The sequence below is a fragment of the Panthera leo genome, chromosome B2, assembly GCF_018350215.1.
Source record: "Panthera leo isolate Ple1 chromosome B2, P.leo_Ple1_pat1.1, whole genome shotgun sequence".
Taxonomy (NCBI): Eukaryota; Metazoa; Chordata; class Mammalia; order Carnivora; family Felidae; genus Panthera; species Panthera leo.
Window position 1 is genome coordinate 68121402 of NC_056683.1, and position 17514 is coordinate 68138915.

Consider the following 17514-nt stretch of genomic DNA (forward strand, 5'->3'; position numbering starts at 1 on the left):
AAAGCCAGCTCAAGCATATTCTCTATTGAGAATTTGTAGAGCCCTAAAGTCAGGCTCAATGATTTCTTCTCCCTACTGCTCTAGAACTTGTTACAATATATCCCATAAAACAGTCTATGAGCTGCACAATGGCTCCTTCACTGAGATTATGCTCCTTGGGCTCAGGGACTGTGTCTGATTCATCTTCATCTCCCTCCTTCCCAGTACCTAGCAGGCCGTTATCCACATAGCAGGGACTCAGCAAATTTTGTTTAATGGACTTGAGTGGATCTCTTCATTCTCTAAACTCATCAACATGCTGCTGCATTGTCACTGTATCTAAAATTACTGCTGATTCCATATTATCTATGCCAAGGACTAGGGCAGTGATGCACAGATAATCCCCAAATCACTTACATTGGCCTTTGAAGTGTGTCATAGATTTCTTTTTCCAGCAGGCTGATTTACCAGCTAAATCATATTTTCTTACACCAATATTAAAATTAGTTTTCATTCCCTCAGTATATAGTAACTGCAGCGAGGAAGGTAGCCTAGGTTTTGGGTGCTGAGATAGCTGTGTAGGCCTGAGTTTAAATATTGGTTCTGTTCCTTTCTAGCTGTAAGACCTTGAGTTTATTGCTTCATCTCTCTGAATACGATCTCCTTAGTCCAAAAAGGATAACAATACCTGTATTATAAGGCTCCTATAAGGAATAACTAATAAATGCCTGACACACAGTGGGCAAAGAGTTGATATTGTATTTTTGATTAACTTAGTCTCTATATCTTCTACTGGATTACTAGCTCCTTGGTAGTCCAATTTTCTTTTACTTCCTCAGTAGCCACATAACTTGGAGCCTGACAGGGGCAGAGCAAGACTTTAGTCAGTTGTTTTTGAAAGACCCAGTGAGGGGAAAGGACAAGATGAGGGTCCCTGTAGGGGTCAAGGGCAGGGATGCTGAGTACTAAGCTTCTGTGCCTCCATGACCACCCCCACCACAGGCTTAACAGAGGAGAACTAGGAGTTTAGGTCTGAGGAGATGGTCTTTGTTACCGAGACAGGTAGGAAAGAGCTGTGTACATGCCTCAGGTCTGCTCTGGCTTTCTGTGACAAATAGCTTTGGATCCCCAAGGCAGTTGTCATGCCATTCCAGTAACAACACCTTAGACTAGATGTTTAAGTGTGAGCAGCAGTTTCTGGAGTGGAAGATTCGGACCCTGACTTGTCCTTCTTTCGTGTCCAGGATACCAGAGGCGCTGTTGTATGGATGAAAACAGTCAATCAGAACAGAACTGCTCCCATAGAAGCCCGCAGCTGCAGCATGGGCAGTGGGGAACATCTCCAAGGAGAGCCGTCCTCCCCTCCAAGAGTGCTCCACAGCACTGGCTCCAGCAGAGAGGAATTTTGTTGTTCATGCCCTCTTTGTGAACCTGTCTGTGATCGATTAAGACTCAGCTCTGCTTAGGAGGGTGCAGAAGGCATCTAGGGAGGAGATGACAAAGGCCTTCAGTTAATTCTGCCAAATAATCTTCTGGGGACCCTCCAATTACGGAGTACTAACCATTAAATTGCTAATTAAGTGCCCAGTTAACCTTATTAATAATACTAAATGCACAGGGGCCTCCCTGATTCTGCTGGAATGTATGTTCAAGGGGCTATAAAAAGGCAGCCGTATTGAGTTCTCATGAGCGTTTGCACAGGAGAAAGCATTCAGACAACAGCTAAGCATTCCTTTTGACATTTGTATTAAATTGCTCATTAGGTTTATTGTGGAAATTGAATTACTTCAAAGCACTGTCCATTAATTCCTGATTAGGCCTGAATGGCTCTGCTAATGCAAGTATGGGCGGTGGTGGAGTGGGTTGGTTATCTGTTGGCAAGCTGCTGGGTGGTCTGGACTGCTCAGAAGCCTGGAAAGGGAACAGATGCTCTAACCAGAGGGGCTCCATCTCAGAGAAGCCAGTGACCATGCAGAGGAACCCTCAGGACTGATGTGATGGGTCTCTGGAACAAGACCCAGCAAGACATACTCTTATTTGGCTAATAAGTTTTTCAGAGTCTAGAATGGGCATGTTAATTTGATGATGATACAAAAATCCCTGTCCCATAAATATTTATTTGGGAAAAATAGGAAGTATTGCATAATGGTTAAGAGTAGGGGTTCTGGTGCCAGGCTGCCTGAATTGGAATCTTGGCCAACTATGCAATTTTGAAGATACTCCGACTATACTAAAGATTTTCTGAAGAGAATATTTCAAGAACAAATAGAAAGTTAACAGACTATTCTTTAATTCATTCTATCTAATAATCCGTGTCTAAGTACTTCTCTGGTTCATAAACACCCCATGCTGATGCTTTCTCTTTGAAGTTTGTAGAAATGATTCTTTACATTTTATTGACTGAACGCTGATGCAGGAGGAAGTTGGAGGTTTAATATTTTTGCCTATTTATCTTCTCTCCAGTTGAGAGGAGGTAAGCACTGATTTCTCCAAGTATGACAAGTTCCCTGGCCATGCTGAGTGAGATGCTTGGGCACCCAGGCTCTCCATAAATGAAGTTCATGGTTATGTTTTCTTATGAATGCTTCTATTTTCAGTTGCATTTTTACGGTCACTGAGTAGTTAACTGCATCCCAAGCTCTGTATTAGGAGGTTAAGTCTTCAGAGATGAAAGAAACAGTTCCTGCCCTCAAGGGGACACTCAGAGCCTGAAGATAGTGAGGGTGGCAGGTGAAGAGGGAGAAACAGAGACAACAAAGGCCACAGACGTGTAAAGAAACAATCTCAAGACAGGGTGATAAATGTTGTGGCAACAGTGGGCACCGTGTTTTAGCTCAGAGGAGAGGCACTGACTGAATCCAGAATGGTTTGAGACAGAACTTTCCTTGATGAAGTTTTGTAAAATGAAACTCAGGGAAAGGACATTCCAGACAGATGAGACAACACAGGGAAAGGCTAAAGGTGAGAAAAGATCTGTAAGCAGTTTGTATTTCTGTAGAGTGCAAAGGAGGGGGATGGGAAGGATGGGAAGATGAGGCTGGAAAGGAAGGCAGGGCTTTTATCATGGCGTATAGATGCCATGGTCAGCAGAGTAGCTTAGATTCATCCTGCAGGAAATGAAGAGGCAGGCAGATATGATGAGAGTCCGAGATGGAAGAGACATCTTGGAACAGCTCCGAAGTTTAGTGGACGACATGGACAACATTACTGCCTTACACTTATCACCCACGAAGAGTGTCATGTCATTAAATTGCATCAAACTGCAAAAGTGGATATACATTATGTAAGACAAATATGAATTAAAATTCATATTTCAACCCAGCATGTTCCCTAGTTGGTGCTTACATGAACATTTTAGATGTATAGAATACCTGTGTAGTGGCTCTCTGTTAAAGAAGGTTTAAAGACCTACTAATATTTAAAGAAAACCTAAATGTAAGTGACTTTTAAGACAGAGGAGCTGGAGGAGCTCCTGGGTGGCTCAGTCAGTTAAGCATCCAACTCTTAGTTTTAGCCCAGGCCACGATCTCACTGGTCACGAGTTCGTGCCTTGCTTCAGGCTTTGTGTTGACAGCTCGGAGCCTGGAGCCTACTTCAGACCCCGTGTATCCCTCTCTCTGTGCCCCTTCCCTGCTCGTACTCTGTCTCTTTTTTTCTCTCTCAAAAATAAATAAACATTAAGGGAAAAAAAATTAAAAAAAAAAAAAAAAGAGAAGCTAGAATAGAAAACTTTTCTAGAGATGAATTTGCCCTAACATTTTGGGACCCATTGCAGTTTTTGATTAAAATGAAAGCAGTTTTGGTTGAAAATGAATGCCTGGTCACAAGAAGTTGGAACTATTAGTTCAAAGGGTTTAGGTCCTGTTGGCTCCCAGATTCTGAGTCATGACTTGGGCTGTGGTTGTGTGGGGTGGGTTCACTTACCTGGAGTTGAGACTTGGCCGCCAGCTCCTGATAATGTGGGGACTGGGAGTCAGCGAGCTCTGCCGTGAACCTCTGGTTTGCTAGAGTGATGCTCAATTCCACCTTCTGCTCCAGTGGGCCTTTGTATACCTTAGTGGATTCTATTTTTCTTTCCTGAGTTAGAAAATAAAAGGTCTTCTATTAATATAAACTATAAGTATATGGTAATACTATATAATATATATTGATATTGTCTCAAAAAGTGGATAATGAAGGCTCAAGTGCTTTAAAATTTTTTTTAGCGTTTATTTATTTTTGAGAGACAGAGAAAGACATAGCACGAGCCGGGGTGGGGCAGAGAGAGGATTAGACCATTCGTGCCTAAACTTCATATTAAAGAATCCCAAGCAGGTTCCAGGTTCTGTGCTGTCACAACAGAGCTCAATGCGGGGCTTGAACTCATGAACCATGAGATCATGACCTGAGCTGAAGTAAGACACTTAACTGACTGAGTCACCCAGGCGCCCCTCAAGTACTTTTAGAATTAAAATCTTATTAACTAGAAGTGTTCTCTGAATTTCATTGAGAGACAAAGTACCAAAGCTCCAATGAGTTAACTATTTAGAATCCTTGAGGACACTGTAGTGTTAGAACTCTGTGCTCTTCATGAAAACATTTGCACACATGCACACACACACATAATTCATATATACTGTTGGAGCATTACTGAGATTGTGCCACACTCTTGTGTAACTATGAATGCTCTTTGATGAAGACTGGATTATACAATATAACCTATGTGATGCTGAGGTATTATTTAATACAATCTTCTTTAGAGAAGAGTCTAGACTGGTTTAATGAGACCATTTGTGCCCAAACTTCATATTAAAGCTAGTTAGTGAGCACTGTCAGGTCAAGAGAGGATTTGAAATATCTCTCAGAAGGAATGGCATATTTGGGCCACCTTTGGTAGCATGTGGCTAAAAATAGAAATACTCTTCTGAGGACCTGGATTTGGCCAAGGGGTCATCCTTTTTGCCCTCTGGACTGGGAACAAGCAGGAGTCTCTCACTGTTCTGAATTCACATGGGCTCCCAGGGCACAGAGCAAGCCTGGAGCTGAGTTTCAAACTTGGGGTGTGACAGATTTTCAGTATTGGGTACCTAGATGATTGTGAAATCTGAAAGGTTTTTAAAAGAGTAAAAAACATGTCTGTGGAAAATTGAATTTCTTTGGTAATGCACTTAGTCTTTTATTAGTGACATCAGCTATGGAAGTTGAAAGAGGAGACCAACCAATGGAAAATGCCATGAGGGACAAAACTCATGTGGGTGGTAGCCAATGTAGTTTCTCCTCATTTCATATTACAAGCCCCTCTCTTCCATGGCAGTGGACAGACACACACCTCTAACTTTAATAGGGCACATGGAGGATGCCAGACTACTGACGTTTGTTTAACGAAAAGATTTCGTTGATTCATTCATCAAAATAACACATAAGCATCTGTATGGGTGTAGGACAGTGTTAGGACCTGTGGAAAGTTAGAAGAAAAATATGGCCTATAGCATTATCCTCTACAAGTTTACCATTTCACTAGGCATATTTAAGTTCACATGAGATATTTAAATAAATTCTTTAGATGTATTAGTGAGAAGTCTTCTTATTTATCCTCAGCCACTGGATTAATTTTCCGCGCCTCTCAGCCAGCACCCTCAGTAATACTTTATTACCTATGAGATAAAAATTCAAACTCTTTTTCCTGACATTCAAGGCTTTCCACAATCTGATAACAATCTGCTTGAACAATTTTATTTATTTTATATATATTTTTTCATTAAAATTTATTTTTTAACTCAACTACTGAGTGGGCCCAAGTACAATGTCTTAAATTTTTTTTAGTTTTTATTTTAATTCCAGTTAGTTAACATACAGTGTTATAATAGTTTCAGGTGTACAGTATAGTGATTCATACATCACCCTGTGCTCATCACAACAATTGCACTTGTTAATCCCCATCACCTATTTAACCTATTCCCCCACCCACCTCCCTCTGGTAACCATTGGTTTGTTCTTTATAATTAAGAGTCTTTTTCTTGATTTGCCTCTCTCTGTCTCTCTTTTTTTCCCTTTGTTTTGTTTCTTAAATTCCACAGTGTGAAATCATATGGTATTTGCCTTTCTCTGACTGGCTTATTTCACTTAGCATTATATTCTCTAGCTCTATCCATGTTGTTGCAAATGGCAGGATTCATTCTTTTTTATGACTGAGTAATATGCCATTGAACCACATCGTTATCCATTCATCAACTGATGGACACTTGAGCTGCTTCCATATCTTGGCTACTGTAAATAATGCTGCTATAAATATAGGGGTACATGTATCCCTTTGAATTAGTGTTTTTGTATTCTTTGGGTAAATACCCAATAGTGTGATTACTGGATTGTATGGTAGTTCTATTTTTCACTTCTTGAGGAAACTCTGTACTGTTCTCCAAAGTGGCTGCACCAGTCTATATTCCCACCAATAGTGCACGAGTGTTCATTTTTCTCCACATCCTCACTAATACTGTTGATTCTTGTGTTATTGATTTTAGTCATTCTGACAGGTGTGAGGTGATATCTCATTGTTGTTTGGATTTGCATTTCCCTGACAGTAAGTGATGATGAACATCTTTTCACATGTCTGTTGGCCATCTGTATGTCTTCTATGGAGAAACGTCTGTTCATGTCTTCTCATTTTTAATTGGATTATTTGTTCTTTGGGTGTCAAGTTTTGTAAGTTTTTTACATATTTTGGATACTAACCCTTTATCAGTTATGTCATTTGCAAATATCTTCTCCCATTCTGTAGGTTACCTTTTAGCTTTGTTGATTGTTTTCTTTTCTGTGCAGAAGCTTTTTATTTTGATGTAATCCCAGTAGTTTATTTCTGCTTTTGTTTTCCTGGTGCCAGGAGACATATCTAGAAAAAGGTTGCTATGCAGAATATCAAGGAGGTTACTAGCTGTGTTCTTTTCTAGGATTTTTATGGTTTCAGGTTTCACATTTAGGTCTTTAATCCATTTTGAATTTATTTTTGTGTATAGTGTAAGAAAGTGGTCCAGTTTCTTTTTTTGCATATTGTTGTCCAGTTTTCCCAACACCATTTGTTAAAGAGACTGTCCTTTTCCTACTGGATATTCTTTCCTGCTTTGTCAGAATTAATTTACCATATAGTTGAGCATTTATTTCTGGGTTTTATATTGATCCATGTGTTTATTTTTGTGCCAGTACCATACTGTTTTGATTGCTACAGTTTTCTAATATAACTTGAAGTCCAGTATCGTGATGCCTCCAGCTTTGCTTTTCTTTTCCAAGATTGTTTTGGCTATTTGGGGTCTTGTGTGGTTCCATACAAATTTTAGGATTGTTTGTTCTAGCTCTGTGAAAAATGCTTGTGGTATTTTGATATGTATTGCATTAAATGTGTAAATTGCTTTGGGTAGCATCAACATTTTAACAATATTTTTTCTTCCAATCCATGAACATGGAATGTCTTTCCACGTCTTTGTGTCTTCTTCAATGTCTTTCATCAGCATTTTTTAATTTTCAGAGTACAGATCTTTCACCTCTTTGGTTAGCTTTATCCCTAGATATCTTATTACTTTTGGTGCAGTCATAAATGGAATTGTTGCCGCTTAAACAATTTTAGTCTGTGTCATTTCTCCTTGCCCTGACTACCAGATAGCTTGCTAACTGTTGATGAGATACCACATTACTTGTGCTAGTCTCCTGACCGGAGAGACCTTCCTCACTGCTCCCCATGCTCACTTCCAGTACTAAAACATAAGGACACACACACACACACACACACCCCATATACACACATTTTTTTACTTCTTACTAATACCTTATGGTTCATTTAACATAATATTTCCTCTGATCATTTAGGGTAGAAACCTTTGCCTCTTTCTAATCTCTTGGAGCAGTGAATAATATCTGAATTTCTCATTTAGTACGTATGTCATACTCACCTAGTCTTTTTATATGCTAATCTTGTCATCCCACATATAATCTCCTCGAATCCAGTATGATTCTCATAGTTTATTAACTCTCCCAAAGTAAAAAAAAATAATGTGGTCATTTATGCACAAAACTCTCTGTGAATATACATGATTAGCAGTCACATCCTTTGCAACCTGTCCTGGCTTATCATTTTGCTCCATTCTATATATCTGCCATCTTCAAGTACACACTAAGACTATTTTGTTGTACTTATTTGCATTATATATTTCTTGAAGGCAGGAACCATGTCTTATTCATCTTAGAATCTTTGGTACATACCCCAATGCCTGGCACATCAGAGGATTTTAGTAAAATGTTTGCTGAGCCAAAGAATGAGTGATAGATGTGGGTGGTAAAAAAGGTAAGAGGAGGATTTGATGAATATAAAATGAAATGTTCAGGGGATATTTACTGCAGAAAGGGGGACATATATTAGATTTTGAAGAATATGAGACATAAGTAATACGAGAAAAGAGCCAGTGAACTAGAGTTGTCTTTGAAATTTTATAGTGAATATATTTAATCTCAATAATTTTTTTCAACAGCACTTTTCACTGTTCATGGAATAGTATTTTGGAGAAAAATGGAACAATTTAATTCTTTGTTTAGAGCAATAGTTCCAGCAAATCTGCAGCCATCTGGCCTACAGGCCAGCAGGGTTCTCATCCCTGAATTTTCATGTAGAGCTGGTGAGACTGAACTTCTTGCCCTCACTGTCTGGGCTTTGACCTTGCAGAGAGGTTCACAGGGAGGTAAGGGCCAGCAAAGTTTTTCAGACCACAGGGAAGTATGTGTCACCCCTGGACTGCCCCCTGCTGAACTTGCTGCCCACAGTGTGCTGCCATGATGCTGACACTCCTGGGGAAAGAGGGCAGTGTTTCCTGGCTTCAACATCAAGTGTCTGGCTCAAAGATTTTGAAGTGATTAAAATGTCCCCCTTTTCTGGGACACCTGGGTGGCTCATTTGGTTGAGCATCAGACTCTGGCTCAGGTAATGATCCCATAGTTTGTGGGTTCGAGCCCCATGTCAGGCTCTGTGCTGACAGCTCTGAGCCTGGTGCCTGCTTTGGAGTCTATGTCTCTCTCTCTCTGCCCCTCCTCCACTGGTGCTCTGTCTCTGTCTCTGTCTCAAAAATAAATAAAACACTAAATTTTTTTTTTAAAAAATGTCCCCCTTTTCTGACAACCAACAATTAATTCTGTAACATATCCTCTCCTCCTGCATTCCTTTCACACAAAGAGAGCAGTGGCCAGTGCTTCTCTTTGCCTGTGAATACCATTTACTTTTCCGCATTTAACATGCAGGATTTCAATCATTTTGATATTTATCTGACCCATTTATGCTGGCCATGCCTGGAAGCAAAACTTCTACCCTTAGTGTCAGCATGAGAGTGCACTTTGGTGAAGGAGCTTGACTGATTGGCTGATTGATTGACTGATAGGTTTATCCATTCATTTATTCTAATGCTTGGGGAGTACTTGCTATATATGCAGTTCTGTTAGGTACTGGGGAGAAAAGGGCCCCTACCCTCCTGGAGTTTATAACTAAGCTGCTTTTTATAATTCCTCTCAACTTATTCTAGGTTTCAATCTGGTTTTTCCCCTCAGTCCCTAGAAGAAGTGAGAATACTGAATAGAACAAAGTCACTGACTCTTACTTGGAGTGATAAAAATGCAGCACTAATAATATGGAATGGCCAGTTCATCCATTCTCTTTTCTTGTTTTACCAATAAAACAAAAACAGGCATGTGAAGAGCTAGATTGACTCTCAGAACTTCTTACTGTTGTAGGCATGATGGTGTCGTTGAGGAATGTGTCACCAAGAGTGAGAGGGAAGGGTCCAAGCGAGACACTGGAGACATCTGTGGAAATTAAAAAAAATTACGGGCACAGAATGAGATTGGAGAAGTTTATATAAGGACAAAGTCAAAATTTCATATACTCTTTCTGTCATTCTGGAATTTACAGATATGAGCTGCATTCTTAACTCATTTAAGATTACATAAATATGTTCTTGAGAAAAATACAACTCATACTTTTGGTCCGTTGAATTCTCCATTCTCATCTAGACCCAAGTTTGGTGCTATTCTAGATACGTTTCAGTTAAATGGTTTGCCAATGAGATCTGGTTAATTTTTCTTTTTGTGACTATGTAAAGGATGCTTATCTTGAATTTATTTGTTTGAAAATATTGGCGATGATTGTCTCCAAGTTGTAAGATAATGGGTGATTTCACTTTACCTTTATTCTTTTCTAAATTTTCCAAGATTTATACAATGAACCTAAATTATTTTATACATTTAGAAATATCAGTTATTTTTAAGAAAGTATATTATAAATTTTGTCAACTTCAATTAAGGATTGCTTTTTAACTAATATACTTCCATGATAATTTTTTCCCTTCCCTCTCTTTCATGATAATCAGTAACAGGTGAATGAGGAGGTCTAAGCTTACCTGGAGAAAACACAGGGGTTTCACCAGGTGCTCCTAATGTCTTCTCTGTAGAGATTTCATCTTTTCTATTAGCACAATAGGAAAGAGAAAAGAGATGGTGAAAAGGAGCTTGATGACAATAGGGGAAATTTATTTACTTTTCCTATACTCAATAGACTTAAAATTAGAGGAAAACCCTGTAAAACTGGGTTTGCCTATTTTTTCAATATAGAAGTAATCTTCAAATATATTTCCATTGAAGACAAATTCAAACAACCCCTGAAAATGGTTATGTTTGGCTCCAGAGCTTTCCCATAAGCATTTTTCATGTGGTTCTGGGGAGCACTTTCATTGTGGGCAAAACTGGTCTTTGGGCTTGATGTTTTATAGTCTCATTGTGCTTATACTGTGTCCTTAACATCAAAGATAATTGCATGACATGATCTATGTATGACTGAATATTCTTGCTAAAATCTCAGATCCTCAAACCTGCAAATCCAGGGAATGCTTAAGTTTATCTACTAGAGTAAGTCTTGTGGTTACAGCAATAGGAAAGAGAGAGATTTCTGGATAGTCCAGATATATTAAATCCTATTCTGGACACACCCATTGCCTGCAAGAGTTATGGGTAGCTTTGCAGGCTATGCGGTGGCCATCTGGAAAATATCTAAGGGCAAGTCCAAGGGCATGGTTATAAAGCTGTCTGCATATGATGTTGGCTCATTCTAGCAAACTCTATGTAGAAAGGAGTAGCAGTAGTGATATCTTTTTAAGCTCACTGAAAGATTTGTTACTATTAGCTATCAGGTTTTAATAGCTCGTGTCTATGTTAGTACAATGTAGTCATAGTTGACCAATATATTTGATTCAATTTTCTGTGGCTCATGCTGATGGGAAGACCAAAGGGAATGGGTGGGTGCTATGCTGTTATAGAGACATCTACATTGGCTGTAGATAATGAGACCATCTACATATTTCTAATATACTCAATTCGGCCAAAGGGCTAATAGGGATGGTATACAAAGTACCATCTGTTGGCCTGGCATGGCTCTGACCAGTCAGAATAGATGTAAACATGGAGGACTATATTGGCGCACACAGGCTAACTATAAATTCAGACTGTTTAGGAATGAGGTATTCTTGTTCTTTTCTGCTGGTATTGTGCTATGTGCTTCAGAAATAGTTTGTATGGATATCATATTTATAAAGATCTCATATCAAACATTAGAGCATTTGTGATTTAGACAATTTTCCTTTTTTTCCACTTTATAGGTCTCGTTTATAGAAAGATCTTTCCTACTATTATAACTTTGGTATCCTTGTTTTACCTTGCTGTTAAAAAGAAAATAACCAAGAATAGTTATTAAAGTGCTGGCTATTGCATTAGTTACAAGTCAACAGCCCACTTTGCACAGGACCCTGTGTCAGATGTTATTTCCTTATCCTCTGCCACTGGGTATGATTCTGCCACAACAATGGCAATCTAGACCATCACTCAAAAGCTATAATTTGGGAAGCTGGGACATTGGATTCTTCCACTGGCTTTTATTTTAAAGTAATTTGAAGCTGGCAGATTTATGGGCTACTCAGATGAGAAAATTTTCTGTTTTGTCTTCCTGGAAAGGTTGAAAATAAGAAACAGCTTGCTTGCCTCCTCTCTTAACAACTTGGTAATCGTAGCTAATGTACAATGTTTGTCTCTTGCTCCTTAGCAATTCTCTCTAGCAATGTTGGTAGATGCAGGAGTGGATGGAATGATTCTGTTTCTTTCTCTTTCTGTCTTGGGTAGCTGTTTCCTATAATTTTTAATGTTTTTCTATCAACTCTTGGTACATTCTGTTGTATTTTTTCTTATGGGTGGATGACCTCTGCTTCATTTTCTTTTTCTTTTTTTGAAAATTGGAGGAGTAAGTATCATACTATATTTATTTATTTAAAAAAATTTTAATGTTTATTTATTTTGAGGGAGAGAGTGGGGGGAGGGGAAGAGAGAGGAGAGAGAATCCCAAGCAGGCTCCGTGCTGTCAGTACAGGGCCCAATGCAGGGCTCAATCCCATAAATTGTGAGATTATGATCTGAGCTGAAACCAAGAGTCAGATGCTCAACTAACTGAGCCACCCAGGTGCTCCAGTATCATCCTATATTTAAATAAGAAGAGTGAATATCTCTGTGTCTTGTGAACAAAGTTAATACTCTAGTACTAAGATTTTCTTCAATCACATTATTCCTTCTGGTATCAACTTTTTAAAATTTCTAAAGAATGGCTCAGTAGACATATCAATTAACAAAACACATGAGGACTTTGCTCAGGTCTGTGGTGGTGGGTGGAGAGACCTAAAACAGTCCCTGCCCTTGAGGAGTTTAAACTCGTACAGGAAAATAGAGTAAAGCAAGGAAGTGTTAAATAAAAATGTAGGTGCCAAGGGGTGCCTGGGTGCTCAGTTGGTTAAGCATCTGACTTCGGCTCAGGTCATGATCTCATGGTTCCACGGGTTTGAGTCCTGCATCGGGCTCTGTCCTGACAGTTAAGAGCCTGGAGTCTGCTTCAGATTCTGCATCTCCCTCTCTCTCTGCCCCTCCCCTGCTTGTACTCTGTATCTTTCTCTCTCAAAAATAAATAAACATTAAAAAAATGTAAGTGCCAAAAACAGTGCAAAATTCAAAGCAGGGAGATATTGCTGCAGGCTCAAATAGGCTGTTAAGACATCATGGGGTCCATGGAGGAATCCACTAAGAGCTTGAAAGGAGAGTAGGATTTGGATAGGTAATATGGAAAAGGCAGGATCTTCCGGGCAAGAGGGAAAGGCTAGGGTCCAGAATCCAGCATAAGTAGGGTGTGGTCTGTATGCAGTGAGGAAGGGCATGGTAGCAGCAGTGGGATCATGGGTAATGGAGGCAAAGTTGGAAAGGTCAGGGGTTGAAATGCCTCAATTGTTTAGTTTGGACTCTGTTTCCGTGAAGGTCCTGGCAGGAAACAGATGGCTCACTCATTGTGGGGTAATTTGAACAAAATTTAAAAAAGGATTACTTGCAGGCTGCCTAGGTGGCTCTCAGTTGGTTAAGTGTCCGACTCTGGCTCAGGTCATGATCTCGTTACTCCAGGGTTTGAGCCCCGTGTCGGGCTCTGTGCTGACAGCTCAGAGCCTGGAGCCTGCTTCGGATTCTGTGTCTCCCTCTCTCTCTGCCCCTCCCCGGCTCATGCTCTGTCTGTCTGTCTCTCTCAAAAATAAACATTAAAGAAATTAAAAAAAAAAAAAAAAGGATTACTTGCTAAGTTGTGGGAAGAGCATAAGAGTAATCATAAGGCCAAGTGCCATACCAGGGCTGGTAACAGTGGGATGCTCAAAACATCCCTAGCCCAGGAGGGGTGAGAAGATGGAGCGGTTACCACGACAGAGACAGAGAAGGCTCTGTGGAAAGGCTGCCTGACAGGAGCTGAGATGAAGTTGAAGGAGGCTAATAGCCCTTGAAAACTTTGCAGGTTGGTGGTTGAGGGGAGGTGATAAATTCACTCACCTCATTCTGTCCTCACCCTCTGATCTCCTGCTCCCCACCGACTATTCCCACCGAGGAGTCAAGGCAAGTGATTCCAGCCTCTCCACTCAGCTTTCTGTACACAGAGCATGAGGGGGATTGGTGGGCAGAGGATATTCAGAAGGGTAAGAGGAAGATGTGGGAATCTTTTGAAAGTCATTGAACAGGCCTCAGTGTAAGAAAAGGAATTTTTCAGACTTATTAATCCAGCAGCTGTTATGCAAGTTAAAGAGGGGAAGAGGTTAGAGGCAGGGAAATCCATTAGGGAGATCAGATTTGACATTTTTCACAGTGTAAATTAGTAAGGTCCTGGAAGAGGTTGTTGGCAAAGGGAATAGAAATGAAGGAACAAATGTGAAAAGCATTATAAAGAATTGTCAGTAATTTATACAGCAAAATTTGTGTCTCTCTTAGTATTATCTTCAGATTTAGATTTCTAAATGTTATAAAATGTATGTGATTTGTGTTTAGAGTTTGTCTCTTTTCTTTAATCATTTTACTAATGTACTTTTCCTTGCCTTTTAAAAAATTTTGATTTTCTTATTTGATATTCAGTTCTTGTTGAGAGTATAGCTTAGTGAGTGTTTCAGTAATTTAGTTTGAGAAATACTAACGCTTTACAGAATACCAAATAAGACTTCAAAATTCCGGTTGTTCTCTGATTGTGTTAGTATTTCCCTGATGTAATTAATAGTTTATAATAAATTTAAAAATCAAACTATTTTTTAAAATGTTTATTTATTTATTTTTGAGAGAGAGAGAGAGAGGGAGAGAGAGAGAAGGAGCACAAGTAGGGGAGGGGCAGAGAGAGAGAGATGCAGACACAGAATCCGAAGCAGGCTCCAGGCTCCGATCTGTCAGCACAGAGCCCCATGTGGGGCTCGAACTCACGAACTGTGAGATCATGACCTGGGCCGAAGCTGGACGCTTAACCGACTGAGCCACCCAGGCACCCCAGAATCAAACTATTTTAATTGCTCTATATCCCCTAAGTGAAAACACACTTTAGATACTTAGCACATAGTAGTGAATCCGTTTTATCTGCAAACATAGTGCCAACACCTGTCTTAATCTTTAGGGCCTATCCATTTCCCCTTTAGATACTCATTTACCTTTAGAGCAATATATGCATAATTTTCTGTCAAAATAACCTACACAGACCTCAGTGGCTGACATAATATCATAGCTCAGTCTCCATTATATGATCTTTCAAAAGTCAAGAGCATGCAGCATTCTATTTTGGGTACTTACCTCTCAGGGAAGTGTCTCTGTTTTATTCTCTGCAGAAAGATAAAAAGTAATTTTACCAGGAGAAAAATGTCAACTGAAGAGCTAAAGTCTATTTTCATTCCCTTTTCCCTTTAACTTCACTTCAACCAGGCTGTATAATGTTATTGTGCAAGAATAAAATTCTTGTTGGCCTTATCAGGTATCTCTAAGCATTTCTTCAACTAACCTTTATGCAGGAAGCCAATTCAAAAGGGGCGGGGGCTGGAGGACTGGGAGCTATCCAGGCCGTGTTCTAAATGTACAGCGTTTAGGCTCACCTGCTGAAGAAGATCCAGGTGCTCCTGGGAGTTGCTGAAATTTTTTCCAATGTCAAAGAGGCAGAAGGTCTCCTGCTGGCAGATGCTGACCCAGTTCTGGTATTCCCCTGGGTCAGGGATGCGGTCCAGAAAGATCCGATATGCTTCCCACACTGCTTCCTGACACACTGCAATGCAGTACCATTCATTAGGAGTAGAAAATGGCCACATCCTAAGATGATCCTTGTTTCCCAGCCCAAGCATAATCTTAGAACATGGAATATTCTTTCATGGCTTTTGTGGATATGCTAATTTATAGGCCATAGAAATCAAGTCTTTTAAAAAATATTTATTGAGCCCCTATATATGTTATGGAGAAAAATAAAAGAAGGAAGATAGGGAATAGAGTACGTATGTAGGTTGTAGTTTAAAATAGGACAGCTGAGGAAGGCCTTACTATAAAGGTGACTTCTGAGCAGTTTGGAGAAGGCCTCAAGGCTAGAGAATGCTCTGAGCATTGAAAGAACAGCAAAGAGGTCAGTGTGGCCAGAGCAAGGATGAGAGTAAAGGAAGATGAAGACAGAAAGATGTGGTGAAGGGAGCAGGGATGGCATAGGGCTTTGTGGACCAGTAACTTCCAAACTGGGGCAAAGGTACCTGGCTATATTTAAAGACTTTCCAAGGGGTAAACAGACACACAAACAATTTAAATAGAATCAATTTCTAGGTCTCATTTTTTCCTATCATGCTCTCCTAAAGCCAGTCTGCCTAAGGATACACCTTTCCTTTTCCCTTGGGTCAGCATCCTCCCCCATTCATCCATCCCTAACTTACCGTGGCACAGTGCCTCTCGGTCATCACACAAAGGGACGACATGAAATAATAGTGTTGAGGTTAAGAAAGCAAGTGAACTGAGCTGAACATGTTTTTACAACAGGGTGGTTTCTGATTCTTTGCTTTCAACACATTACAAGTCCTAATGGAGTTGACAGCTGACAAGCCATTAAAAATGACAGATCATGATGTGATTATTAGCACATAATGCTAAAGGAACTTAAAGAATAAAGATATTACTGTAACAAAACTCCATCTATTTCTATCTACTTATTTTACGTAACAAGTTTTCTCTGCATTTAAGTGAAACTAAGGAAAAGAACAGAGATAAAATTGATCCTAAATCCTGTCTCATTTTAGCAAAACATAATATGAATAATAAGTAATGGTACACGAACTAATAGAGGAACAACACCAAAGTAACTCCATCTAAACAGAGGCTGAAGCTAATGAAGCTTTAGCTATAGGCCCTTCATTTAAACTGGCCTCTTCCCCAAGTCTTTGTATTTATAAACATTCCCCTAATTTTGTATTTATAAACATCAGTACTCACAAAAACCTATATCGGATCTTATATCTGCCAATATAAATTTACTTAAAATTTTTGTTAAATTTGTATCTATTTGGGGGCACCTGGGTGGCTCAGTCAGTTAAGTGTCCAACTCTTGGTTTTGGCTCAGGTCATGATTCTGTGGTTTGTGAGATCAAGCCCTGCATCAGGCTCTGTGCTGATGGCATGGAGCCTGCTTGGGATTCTCTCTCCCGCTCTCTTTTCCCCTTCCCTGATCATGGTCTCTCTCTCTCTCTCTCTCTCTCTCTCTCTCAAATAAATAAATTTTAAAAAAGGCCTTAAAAGTTTGTATCTATTTGTTTTAATCAACTATATATTAAGAGTAATTATAAATGCAATTGAATCCAAAAGAAATTTCTTTGGAAACATAAAGCCTACAGTAATAGGAAAAAATAAAATCTGTAATTTAAATTTATATACATATTTTTGTTACTGAGAAGTATGTTAGAGTAGCCAATGACATACTTTCAAGCATAAAATAAACTACATTAAGATAAGACTGAAGTGGGGAGTGGAGTAGAAATGTAGGTGTGTGGAGAAAAAGGATCCACGTTGCATTTCCTACCGTTAAGAAGAGTACATGAAGGCATGTACTTGTTGAGTATTTGATGGTAACAATTGAGTGGCTATGGTAGATTCTACTGGATGCATAAAAATTCTCTAGTTTTTGTTTTATTTTCAGTATCG

The 17514-nt window shown here is 39.5% G+C and overlaps 1 protein-coding gene across 2 annotated transcripts in view; it reads right to left on the reverse strand.

The window, feature by feature from the left end:
* The window catches only part of IMPG1 (interphotoreceptor matrix proteoglycan 1), a 132560-nt gene that overhangs the window by 82965 nt on the left and 32081 nt on the right, over positions 1-17514 (reverse strand). For both annotated transcript variants that reach the window (XM_042937340.1, XM_042937339.1), the window contains 5 exons: positions 15444-15610; positions 15148-15176; positions 10383-10447; positions 9710-9789; positions 3904-4056 (listed from right to left, as the gene is read on the reverse strand). In XM_042937340.1, coding sequence (XP_042793274.1) covers positions 3904-4056; positions 9710-9789; positions 10383-10447; positions 15148-15176; positions 15444-15610 — 494 coding nt within the window. The remainder of the gene's footprint in view (positions 1-3903; positions 4057-9709; positions 9790-10382; positions 10448-15147; positions 15177-15443; positions 15611-17514) is intronic.